This window comes from Ursus arctos, unplaced genomic scaffold (assembly GCF_023065955.2).
Source record: "Ursus arctos isolate Adak ecotype North America unplaced genomic scaffold, UrsArc2.0 scaffold_24, whole genome shotgun sequence".
Lineage (NCBI taxonomy): Eukaryota > Metazoa > Chordata > Mammalia > Carnivora > Ursidae > Ursus > Ursus arctos.
This window is the reverse complement of record NW_026622919.1, coordinates 13,096,245-13,109,201: the sequence shown is the minus strand read 5'-3', so window position 1 is coordinate 13,109,201 and position 12,957 is coordinate 13,096,245. Positions and strand designations below refer to the sequence as shown.

At 38.0% G+C, this 12,957-nt stretch overlaps 1 protein-coding gene across 4 annotated transcripts in view; it reads left to right on the top strand.

The window, feature by feature from the left end:
* HELZ (helicase with zinc finger) overlaps positions 1-12,164 on the top strand; it is a 159,317-nt gene extending 147,153 nt beyond the window's left edge. For all 4 annotated transcript variants that reach the window (XM_026512424.4, XM_026512419.4, XM_048225749.2 and 1 more), the window contains one exon: positions 4,480-12,164. In XM_026512424.4, coding sequence (XP_026368209.1) covers positions 4,480-4,814 — 335 coding nt within the window. In that variant the 3' untranslated portion in view covers positions 4,815-12,164. The remainder of the gene's footprint in view (positions 1-4,479) is intronic.
* Positions 12,165-12,957: the final 793 nt, after the last annotated feature.

The following is a 12,957-nucleotide window of genomic DNA, read 5'->3' as shown; positions in this document are numbered from 1 at the left end:
TGTTGGATGAATTTCTGCCCTGGTGGCATCAACCTTTGTATTTGGATTTAATTTTGTTCATCTTTAGAATGTGAATCTATTGTTTCTGTAACTGGCCCATTTTTGAATATGTGCCAGGTAAGCATATTTTTAGAACAATAGACATAGTAGGACAAAAGCATTAAAAATATTTTGCTTTTATTTCCTGGCAAGAGACATTGTCATTTTAATTTTTAAACATTCCTTAATACCTACGGTGTATGATCTGCTGCATTTTTCCTGGGGTTGCTTTGTCATTTTAAAGGTCTGACATACATACACTTACATTGTCATACCTGAATTTCTTGAGAAACATCTCAATTACAAATCAGTGATAAGGATTTTTTAATTTTTAGTTGTTTTGTTTATTATAATTTATTTTATTTTTAATTACAATTCATCTTTTATTTTTAAATTTATTTTTATTTAAAATTTTTTTAAATTTAAATTCAATTTAGTTAACATCTACTGTATTATTAGTTTCAGGGATAGAATTCAGTGATTCATCAGTGGCATAGAACACCCAGTGCTCATTACATCACATGCCCTCCCTAATGCCCATCACCCAGTTACCCATCCCCCCCGCCCCCAGCAACCCTCAGTTTGTTTCCTAGAGGTAAGAGTCTCTTAGGGTTTACCTCCCTCTCTGTTTTTCTCTTATTTTATTTTTCCTTCCCTTCCCCTATGATCATCTGTTTTGTTTCTTAAATTCCATATATGAGTGAAATCATATGGTATTTGTCTTTCTCTGACTGACTTATTTCTCTTACCATAATACCCTCTAGTTTTATCCATGTCGTTGTAAATGGCAAGATTTCAATCTTTTTGATGGCTGAGTAATTATTATAATTTATTTTAAAGAAACAACATCCTTTCTCTCTTTTTTTTCCCCACCTTAAATTTTAGGATAACTTTTGGCCCAAATCAGTAAAAACCTGACTTGAGCTGATAAGGCAGAAAGTTTCTAAATAACTGTCCAAAACACATGTCATTTTATGGTATCTTTTCCACAAATACACAGTTATTATTTTGTCATTACTAGCAGACAAATTGTAGTATTCTTTAGTTGAAAGTAACAGTTAAGTGTTAAAAAAAAAATGAACTCAAGGCCACGAGTATCCTGAAGCACAACTTCCTGTCCATTAGTATGTATGTATTTAGTTAGTTAGTTATAGAGGAATGCAGCCATTGCCAGTGGGAATCAGAAGGAAAATAGTCACCACATGGGAAACTTCTTTCTGAAGTTTGAGGCTTCTTGAGTTGAAGAAAACTGTTTGTATCATACTGGTTTGGAATTTAAAAGTGGTCATTGCGTCTGATGTGGTCCTATTTTCTCTACAATTGAAAGCCTGAGAGCAGAGAATTGTGTCTTTTTGAACTTTGAATTTCCTGTGTTGTCACTGATCACACTTCAAGCTCTTGGGGAATGACTGCTGAGTAAGAAGATAATGCAAATAGGTCCCGTGCGTGAGGGGGCGGGTGGGCAGTCCGGTCACACTGCTCAGCCTGGTGATGACCACTGGTGACGACATGTACTTCATCAGACACTCTCCAGTAATGCACGGATGAAAATTTAAGATTAGGTAGAGATACACACTTTGAAAAAGATCACTGGGTATCAAATTAGTAATAGTTTTAAAGGATAGTTTCTCTTATCTGGAGAATATGTGGTAAGTCACATTAATAGAGATTTCGAATTTGTGGTTCAGTAAGAATGTAGGCATTAGGTTAAACTGCCTCTGGAGTTGTTTGTAGTATTGATTGTTTAGTTGAAAATATTTTAAACTCTGATTATATTGTCATGAAAATGAGAGCATGGTTAAATAATAAATCTTAGTAAAGTAAATAAAAGCAGTAAGTTTTTGAACAACCAGTAAAATGTTTATGTGTTATATTGGGTAGTACAGGCCACTGTTACATATTGAAATGTTCGGGTTTTTTTTTATGTTTCAGGTTTTTATTTAAATTCTCATTAGTTAACATACAGTGTAATTAATACTCGTTTCAGGAGTAGAATTTAGTGATTCGTCATGAAATGTTTGTTAAACTAATGCTTTTAAAAGTAATTGTTTTGTAAAATCAGTGACATCTAGATGGACAGTGAGAAATGTTCTAAAAATATGTTAGGTGGTTTATACTAATTTTTTAAAAGATGTTATTTATTTATTTGGTGGGGAGAGGGCGAGAGAGAGCATGAGCGGTGGAGGGAGAGGGAGAAGCCGATTTCCCTGCTGAGCAGGGAGCCTGATGTGGGGCTCAATCCCAGGACCCTGAGATCATGACCTGGGCCGAAGGCAGACGCTTAACTGACTGAGCCACCCAGGTGCCACTAAACTAATTTTGAACAATTTAATGAATTTTTAATAAAAGCTTTTATTTATTTTTAAAGAGAGAGAGAGAGAGCAAGCAAGCTCGTGAGCAGGGGGAGGGGCAGAGGGAAAGGGAGAGAGAGAATCTAAAGCAGACTCGAACTGAGCACAGAGCCCAATGTGGGGCTCGATCCTACCACTCAGATCATGACCTGAGCTGAAATCAAGAGTCAGATGCTTAACCAATTGAGCCACACAGGCACCCCTGAACAATTTTATGAATTTTTAAGGTTTTAAAATAGTATTATGAAGTTAGCATATTGAATCAATGAAATGCAAAGACTAAAAAACGAAATATTTGCATTTTAACATCCCAGTGCACAAATAGATAATAAACATGGGGGAAAAAATCCATAAACACCAGTAATCAAAGACATGCAAATTAGAGCTACAAGATATTTATTTATAAAATAGGCTAAGGCTGAGGGGGGGAGAAACACCAGTGTTGTGATTGGGTAGCGAAATGGGCAAGCGTTTTGGCAGAGCGTATGTAGGTAGTATCTGTCCGCAGGGAAGTTTGGCTGTAGTTACGGAAAGCTTTAATTGTGTATCTGCCTTAGGACTCAGGCATTATACTTCTAGGCGTTTATTGTAAGGAAGCAGTCGTGCATATTTAAAAATATTTGTCTATAATAACATTTATCACAGTATTTAAAGGTGAAAAATTGATTATAATCCAAATTTCTAAAAATGAGAGGTTACTTAAATAACTTTTGAAGTATCCGTGTTATATGATTTCTTTAGGAAGAAGCCCACCAAAAAGTTAATGCTGATCTCTGGTATATGAGAATGTGAATGACTTATTTTCCTCTTGGACCTTTTCTGTAATTTCCAAATTATTCTCAATGAATATATATTATGATTATATTCCAATAGAATGTTAGTGAAGGGGAGCAGAATTTGCCACCGTCAAATAGGCTTTTTTGCATAAAGATTATTTTAGGCTGATTATTTTTAAGAAACTATAGACACAGAAGCTCTGAAAACTGGGTGAAAGTTACCCTTTTGTAAGAGAGATTTACATTTACAAGGGAAATCTCTGTAAGAGTATCTCCCTCTCTGTACCAGCAAGAGGAGGATGATTCTAAATTTCTGGAAACCATATGTGGAGAAGACAACAATTTATCCTTAAGTTAACTTAACCCTGCATGACAACCTTACCCTTGTTCACTGTGCTTTTCCTGGTAACCTTGCATAACTGCCCTCACCCCCAACATCTTCTTTTGCCTTTAGCTGGAGATGTTATTTTAGTTGGTGGCTTGGGCCATTTCGGGGAGTTATCCAGGTTTCCTGGATCTCCCTCATGTATACAGAAGGTATACATGTTTGTTAAACTTTTGTTTGTTTTTCTCCTATTAATTTGTCTTACTATAGGGAGTGTCTCAGCCAAGAACCTACAAGAGGAGAAGGAGAATTATTTTTCCTCCCCCCACTTTAGTTAAACATTTAAAAGGTTGAAAACAGTGTTTGAAAACAAGTCATGGTTTAGTGGACAATAAAATTTTTAGGAAGAGTGGAGTCGAATCTTAAAGGATGTTGTTAAGAATCAGGCAAATTACATATAGGAAATGTGAAGAAAAATTTACAGCCGTTTTTCCTCCACCACATTCTGTGTTTACTTATATGTTACAAAAAAGGGGAGCATTTTTAAGAAGGAATCCAATGTTATTATTATTTAGGTTAATCATAAGAGCTGTCTGACCAGAAGTCCGCATATAAAGCTCCTTTCTATTTAAGAGAGAACATGTAGGTTCCCATTTTCAAAGTTGAGCAGTTAATATAATAAATACCGCAATGTATACATGTAAAATTAGCTTTTTGAAGCAAACCTTCGGCTTTGACCTCTAGGTTTTATATGTTAGCTGTTCAGATTACACAGTTAATTCTTTTGCAAGTGTTATTAATGAGATTGAGATGTTTGATTAGATGTGTTGTGATTTCAACATTCTGTGGCAGAAGTGGTCCGTCCTCGTGGCTCTCCTGTCCCTGAGTTCCTGGAGATGAGAACCAGTTGTGACACCGTGAGCTGATGAGATGCATAGATATTGCTGGGTGTGCCCTTAAATCCGTATTACTGTTCTCTGCTTTTTAGTTCCACCCAAGACCGTCAAACCCCCTGAGGATCAACTGAAGTCTGAGAACCTCGAGGTGTCCAGTTCCTTCAACTATAATGTGCTGCAGCATCTCGGCCAGTTCCCCCCTCTCATGCCCAACAAGCAGATCGTGGAGTCGGCCAACAGCAGTAGCCAGCAGAGCTCTGGGGGCAGCAAGCCCGCCATGTCCTATGCCAGCGCTTTGCGGGCCCCTCCCAAGCCCAGGCCCCAGCCTGAGCAGGCCAAGAAGAGTAGCGACCCTCTGTCTCTGTTCCAGGAACTGAGCCTGGGGAGCTCATCAGGCAGCAATGGCTTTTACTCCTATTTTAAATAATCACTTTTTTTTCCCCTCAAGGGAGAATGTTTTAATTTCTGTTTGTATCAGTAGAATTAAGATAGTCGGACTTCATCTATAGATGCACAGTTCCCTTTGTTTTAATATTAAATATGTTCTCACTTAATTGCTTTGCTGCTAGACTTGCAACTAATTTTTTAAAAGTATATTCCATTATTTTGCATTTTTGACGTGAGTCTTTTGACAGCTTTTATGTAGAATAAAAAATATTTTTAAATTTGTGTATTGTTACATATGTTTGCATCAAGCTAGCAGCTAAGAGGTTAATTGTGCAACTATAAAAAAAAAGAGAAAAAAACTTTGTCTAAAATGTATTTAAAAAGAAAAAAAATTGTAAGTAGCATTTACATTTATTCAATAATATTACCATATGCTGGGTTTCTGTACCAGAAATGGCCAGTTGATGTACAAATGTATGTTATTTTTGCTTAAATTCATTTAAAATTTTTTAAAATAAAGGGGCAGCATCTTCTAAATACTTTAAGTTTTATCAGCTTTTTTTTTTTTTGTGACAAGATGCTGCATTCTAAAACTTTTATAGTTTTAGACTATGTAAGATGTGCTGTTGTAATCTCCATCCACTGTAGGATAGAGTTAAAGGCATTCTTTGCAGGTGTATTTTGTATGCCACTGTTTTTTGTAACATGAAAAAACATTGGCATATTTAGTTATTTTTTGGACAAGCTATACTTCAAGCTTGTTTTTAACGTTAATTTGATAGTGTGTGTTTTTTTTTAAACAAATCATGAAGCTGAAAAATTTTTAGGATTGTTGGTGCTTAGTAGACTTGATAACTATTTTAAAAATGCGTGAATTTAGTAAAATCCTTTTTTTCTCACTATGCATGTGTAAATGTTTGTAATCTGGCTTTCCCCCCCTCTCCAGTGGTATAAAGAATTGTGCCGCTTTAAGGTTTTTTTCCCCCCTCCAGTAAAAATTTTGGTACCTTATTTGATGTTTACATTAAAATGTGACATTATATGTGGCAATTCAGATATTTTGCTAACTGTTTTGTTTGAGGAACATCATTAAAAATGTTTGTCCAAGATATATCAAAATTCATCAAAACCTGGGGCAAAAAACTACCCTTGTTTTTCATGTCTTTTGATTCTTATAAAATAACCCCACTGAACTTGTATAAAAATATAAAATTTAAATAGCTATCTTAAAATATTCTACAGTCTAAAAATTGTTTTTGAATGAACTTTGGTAAAATCCAAAGGAAAACATTTACCCTCTTAAAACTTGTGGTCTTGTAACACATTTGAAACAATGCATGTCCTTATTGTTTTCCTGATTTGGTAGTACTACTTTTATACTTCAGAGATACCTTGAAGCTTACAATATAACTTTTTTTTTTTTTTAATAAGATAAGGTTGGAAAACATGGCTGATGAGCCAATGGATCCTAATGATCCATTCAAAAATAGTTTTTCAGAGGACTGCTTTTGAATAGGCCATCCTGTATCACAGTACATTTTTACAGTGGGGTTGAAAAGAAGCAGGGCTAAAGAAAGCTCCTTACAGCTCTTCTGTGACCCGAGTTTAGTTGCTGTTGGCCAGCTACGACCCCCGCCCCCCCATCATCCTCAGACAACTTAGGAGAAGAGAATGCCTTTAGTTCAAGGTTAGCGAGCCTGCAGGACAAAGAAAGAGCACCTCTGTTCTTCCGTTCTGTCTTTCTGCTCAGAGTGGGTGCCCGTCGTTTGCCTGTGGCTTTCCGTTAGGGGCCGCGTGTCTCCATGTGAGGCCGCAGATGGAGACCTGTCGACTGCAGACGCGCTCATGGTTAGTATAAATCACAGGTGGAAGACAGAGCCAGCAAGTTCCAGCACCACGTTTTCTCTGCATGATGTCAGACCATCACATTTAACTAGGTCAGATTTTGCTGGGCATAACTTTAGTCACAAGAAAAGAAGAAAATTTTTTGCCACATAGCTATGTATTCTGACTCTGTGACGAAACTCAAGACAGAGCCCAAATGTAAGTTAGAGCTCCCTGATGTGAGGGTGTCTGTGAAAAATAGTTTTTCACCAGTGTTGATTCTCCTCCCCCACAACACAAATGTTCAAGAGCATTTGAGAACAGGAAGGCAGACCTGGCCTGTCAGGGCTTTCAGTTAATCCCTTGTCGTGGAGTGATTGCCTAATTTTCTGTTTTCCGCACTTGAACCTTTAAAAAAACAGTTTGAAATTATTTGTATTTATATTTTAGGGGTCAAGTGCGCACCCCACCACTTTTTATATAAATACAACCGATGCTGGAAGCTTTGGATAAGGAAGCCGCTAAGTTGTTGTGACAGCCGTGTTCTCAGCAGTTATTTCCAAATAACTAGAAATAATAGCTACTTACCAGTCCCCTGCTCTGCTGCGCGCACGTGTCCCTCATTTCCCTACTCTTCCTGCAGCTGGCCAAGGATTCGAACATTGTTTTCGTTGAATGCGTGTTCTAACACACTTACTCTTCCTCAGCATTACTTAATGCTGTCTTTCCAACCATAAATAATGGTTCTGAGCGAGTCTTACAGCAGGAATCACTGTACGTTTCTCTTGAAATGGGACATGGCTTCTGAGGACGTTCGTGCTGTCTGGGTATTACTCGGGTAGTGTTAGCAAGTACCCACAAAGCGGACTTAGCAAACAATTTACATGCTGGGTTCAACCTTAGAGTTGAGACGGAACTTTTTTTTTTGGTCCTTTTTTTTTTTTTTTTTTTTTTTCAAAGAAACCTTGATGTTAGCTCTTGGATGATACCAAGTATTACCAGCTTCCTTTTCTTCCAGAATAGATTTCTTTTAAGTGAAGTTAATTGTTCACATGATGTCTTTCTACTTCTTTGTTCTTCGTATCACTCTGAGGTTTTTCCTTTTTCTTGCCAGAACTGTTTGATTTTTTTTTTTTTTAATTCATCTCACTTTTTCATTTCAGGGCTACTTGAGATTTTCTTTTTTTTACCTTAAATTCTTCTGGGTGATAGCATTTGTAGAGTATCTATGCTAAGGTTTTTCTCCTGATCTAAAAATGAATTCTTGTTAAGATTTGAAGAACCTCATTCAGTGTAACGTGGAATATTTTCTGGTGTGTTTTTAAAAGGGGTTTTGGCTGCCCTTTTGGCACCCACTTTGCCAAATTGTCATAGCAGAGCTTTGTTTTTGATTAATCAGTAGTTAATTATTGACCATTTAAACTAACATGACCTTAATTTTCCTTTCCTCAGACAGGTAGGCTCTCTATCCAGGTCATCTTGTATATTTGAAATAACAAGCTGCTTTGTGTGGTTTTTTTTCATGAGAGATTCTAGAATAAGTTCAGGTTCAGTGTAAACATCAATTGGTCTTCTCAGTTCAAAGAATTGCAGAATAAGTAAAACAAGCAGAATTCCCACTGAATAAGCATGACCTAATTAAACATAGCAATCTCCAAGACCTATTTGCGAAAATAGTTTCCTTGTTTATGGAGGCATTGAAATTGCTGAGAAAGCTAACTGAATTTCCTCACTTTGAGATCGTTCATATATAGTATTATCTTGCTCTGTTGTAGTTACCTGACATGTTTAATATTTTTCATGTGTATACATCTCAAGAGCAAAACTCTACACATAGAGGACTGTATCTCTAGCTACCTTGGCTAGAGAGAGCCACCCTTGCCTAAGAGCCAGGGGCGTGAAGAAACAATTTCAAGTGAAATTTTAGGTTTCAGCTATTGTTATTAAGAACATTAGATTGACTGAACTAGTCATTTAAGAAGAGACACCTGTTAGATAGCATTGTTTCATATCGGAGTTGTCTCTAAAAAGGGAATCCCAGAAAAAGTATAAAAATACAAGATTAAAACTTTAAATATATTGAAAGATACAGATTGCTGCCTTAAAATGTAATTTAGGCTACCATCCATTTTTGTTTTCTTCTTCTAGCTCCACAAAGGTGGTAATTTGTCCTTTATGATTTACGAGACATTATTGCTTGCGAGCTGTCCCCCCAACATACAAAAACCCTTAATTTCTACCACCACCCTATGTGTCTTCCTAAATCTCGGAAGTAAATGTGTCAATCTGATTTTGCTTTCCCCTCTTTGCCATCTGATCCACAAACTACCCAGCAGTTAGAAATAATGGATAATGTTCTATGATTTCTTGTTCAAAATATCACGTACCGATGTCCGTCATAAAGATGCCGTCACGAAAGAGTAAGTGGCATGCTGGTGTTCAGAGTTCTCCTTTTATTAGGCGTCTCGCATTTCCCTTCTACTTGAAGCTGGATATTTATTTGCTGAGATTTTACTGTAAAGCCGCTAAATTCACACTTACTACTTTCATACATCTGTTTAATTAGCAATTGCAAGACCATTGTTAAAAGGAGTGAATCTATCTAACGTTTAACCTTCTTATAAGACACATTCAGAAAATGTATTGTTACTACTTTAAACTAGAATATCAAACATTAAAAATAAGACATTTTTAATGTAACATTTGAAATTTTTGAAATGATGGAAAATATCTACTTTGGAATAAACTTTAAGGAAACAGTCACAGGAGTTTCTAAATTTTTTTGAAGGGAGGTACCTGATAGGAGAATCTAGACTTCGTAATGTGAGCTGTGGTTAAGTCCTAAACCCAGTGATACAGTTGTCTAAAGCTTCTAGAACTGGAGCGTGAAGGAAACCCAGAGACATTCATACACATATTGTTTCAGTAATCAGTATTAGACCAGACTTTATTTGCAATTTGTTCAACAGAGAGATTTTATTTTGATACAAATATTAAGCATAAAGCATAGTAAGTTTTATATAATTCTATGAGTTCATTGATATTATGAAACTTTCATTATGTTCTTGGGGTGTCTTTTTAGCTATTTCTACACCTCATATAGGGGGCCTCTTCTGTATTTTATTTTGCATACTAGCATGTGACTGCCTGCCTTAGAACTATGTCTACGAGGGGAAATCAATTTTACTTTTAAAAATATTTGGTTTTTTCAAATAAAATTTTTCATTAATATTAACTTTTTTGGTGTTTGAGAAGTAACGGGGAAGGGAGGGGTAGCAACTTACATATCTTGAACACAGAAGTCACCCAGTAGTATCTGTTTTAAAATCTGCCCTATTTTAAGATTTTAGAAGTTTGAGCATCAGGTTAGAGCAGTGGTTCTCAAACTTTAGCCAGCATCGGAATTATCTGGTGGTCTTGTTGAAACACAGACCGCTGGACCCCCGCCCTGAAGTTTCTGATCCCAGGCTGAAGCTTGACCATTTGCATTTTGTAACAAGTTCTCAGGTGATGCTGATGCTGCTGGTCCAGGAACCACACTTCGAGAACTGCTGGTCTAGAGAAAGTCCAAAGGTCTTTCCAACAGTTACGGAACATTCATGGAGAAAGATCTCTACGGAGTGACGAGAGCCTCCGGATTGGCTGCCGCCCAGCCCCATTGCCCACCCCCGTTAAGGTCTGTGCTACTCTCCCACCTTAGGGTGCAGGAGCTCATTCATTTCTAGGACGAGGTCGGTTTTGTGTACGCTGCAGCCTGGGCTTTGTTCTGGAAGCTGTGCATTTGTTCGGTGTGCTTAGAGTTGGTCTTGGTCCCTACACGTGGTGATGAGAATTGGGAAAGGGAGCCATCGGAATGTCACGAGAATGCACTTCGCATTAAGTACAGGAGGCCGGGTCCTAAGACGGCAGTGACACGGAGCTTTGAAAACAATAGGGAATCCCCAAATAACGTGTTCGTAGTTTTTACAGCTTTTTTGGGGGGTGGGGTGGGCGGTGGGGATGAAGGCAGAGGATTTGCTTTTCAAATGGTGCGTTTCTCAGGTTAACAAAGTTACGTTGGATTCTCTGCCATGCCGGCAAGTGTTAGGGGAGCCTGAGGTGTTGTATATGGCAGAAAATGGGTAATTGTCTCTGATTACTTTCCTACTTTATATATGTTTGCAGAAACAGTCTAGGGGAATCCACCATCTACGCAGCATGAGTTATTCGTAAACCATAGGTGCACATGTATGAGCAAGGTATTTTTGAGAAGGAAACTGAGAAAGTCTTCGGATATTTTAAAATTTATATATTACTGTCGTTGTTGGTAATGTTTCCCCCAGACTGCAGCTTGAGGGGTATTGGGGTCTGCCTCTGGTTTTTAGTTTGGCTTTGAATTTACTGAGATATTAGAAAGAGAATCTTTTGCAGGCAATAGATTCTAGAATGACTTAGGTGTAGAAGTACCCATGATAAGCATCAGAGAATGCACAGCTTTGCAATTCTTCAAACACAGCACTTCCTCCTTGAAAGGCTTGATTACCCTTCTGTGGGGATTGTCTCCAAGTTCAGCACGGGTTCCTCTGTCCGTGGCCAACCCACAGGGAGCTTCGGTTGATTAACATTTGGCTTTGCACGATGCCTTGTGTACAGAGACCTCTTGCTGTCTTTCAGTGCGTCAGGGGGCTCTGTTGTCCAGGTCGATGTCCCAACGTGTGGATTCCACCTGAGAATGTTTCTCAGTCCCCCCTCCCGTCCAGACCATGCCTGCTTCCCGTCAATCCATGTGTATGACACTGTACTGTATCCGCTTTTTCTGTGCCCACCATCTGACCTGACTCTTTGGAACCCATGAAGGTACTGGTTATATGTAGTGGTTGTATCCTAGGTAAACACGGTGATGAAAATACCTCTCCTCTAAATTATAAAGGTAATGGGTTGTGCATTTTGGAATGGGTCCTGTTATTAGTGACAGGTTTTTGTGAGTGTGTGTGTGTGTGTGTGTGTGTGTGGTTTTTTTTTTTTTTTTAATGCTTCAGAAATAAAGTTCTTATCTAAACTTGTTCAGCTAACTTCATACAATCAGTTACTTAGCAAATCCATACGGGGTCTCATTTTGGCAAGTCTTCCAAAGGGAGGCTTCATAAAACTGAGATGGTCTGTCTCCACCTCTTCTGGGCCAGTTGCGCAGCCATCTAAGAATCTTAATTTCTGGCAAAATTATAACAATTACTTTTTTCTTTGCGGTGAATGATACCTCATCTGAGAGGTTCTAATACCTAAGGAGTTTATCCCTCAAAATAAAAATGACTTTGTACCATAAAATAACCCCAAAGCCACTCTCCAGGGTCTTTATTTTCTTCCTTTTTTGGGGGTCACTTTCTTTTTTTAACCAGGTTTCGGAATTACTTCAGCTGCTTTGGTTCCTACGAACAACTTTTCCATTGGCGGGGGGCAGGGTCTGCAGTTCTTACGTTGTGATCATTGTCTCAGTGAAGTTCTTTTGTCTTAAGAGATTCATGGTAACACAAAATGTATTTTACTGCTACGACTAAAATGTATTTATAATAAAATGCCTTTTTAATAATTTGGAGATTGGTTTATTATGTGTGAACCACAATTCTCTGTTTCCTTTTACTTTCATGACCCAAGGTCTGACAGAAGTTAGGCACGCACCTTGACTTTTATTCATGATACCAGCCGTGAAACTACCCAGAGCAACTCAGTGTTCATTTGTAAAACTCTAACTAGTTTCTGGAAATTTCTGACTCGACTTAAATCTCTGAACCTCAGCGGTAGCAAAGGCCTTTCTTTAGGAAGGCTTAAGCTGGGACCTTTAAGTGGGCAGCGAGAAGATGTACCCATCTCAGAGAAGTTGCCATTCCACACAGACCTGAAGAATGGGGGAAAGTCACCAAAGCCACTTAATGCTGCGTTTGTGCGCCCAGAATTAATTTCAGAACCCGCAGACCTAGTTTATGTCAATATACCGTATGGGGGTATTAATAAGACACAACACAGTGGTGTGACAAGCGTTAATTCAACTATCCCCCAAACCCCCAAATGCTGGCTGTGCAGAAAATCACTGAGTCAGGGTCTTCTTTTTGTTGGGGGAATAATTCTTCGGATCTGCCATGATGCGGTTTTGAGAAGCATTAGTGGGTCACAGAACGCTCTGTGTGCTGTAGCTATTTTATTTTCACCATCCAATTAGCTTGGCCCCATAAATCTAACTTGAATACACTGTGCTTGAAGTTTGTAAACGTAAGTGGATAGGACCCTCAGCCTTTCCTAAGGACAATTTATAATCCTTACTCATTGCAGCGAATCAGTTTTTAAGCTAGGTCTCTTGCTTTCTTTGAGTTGAACTGATGTGATGT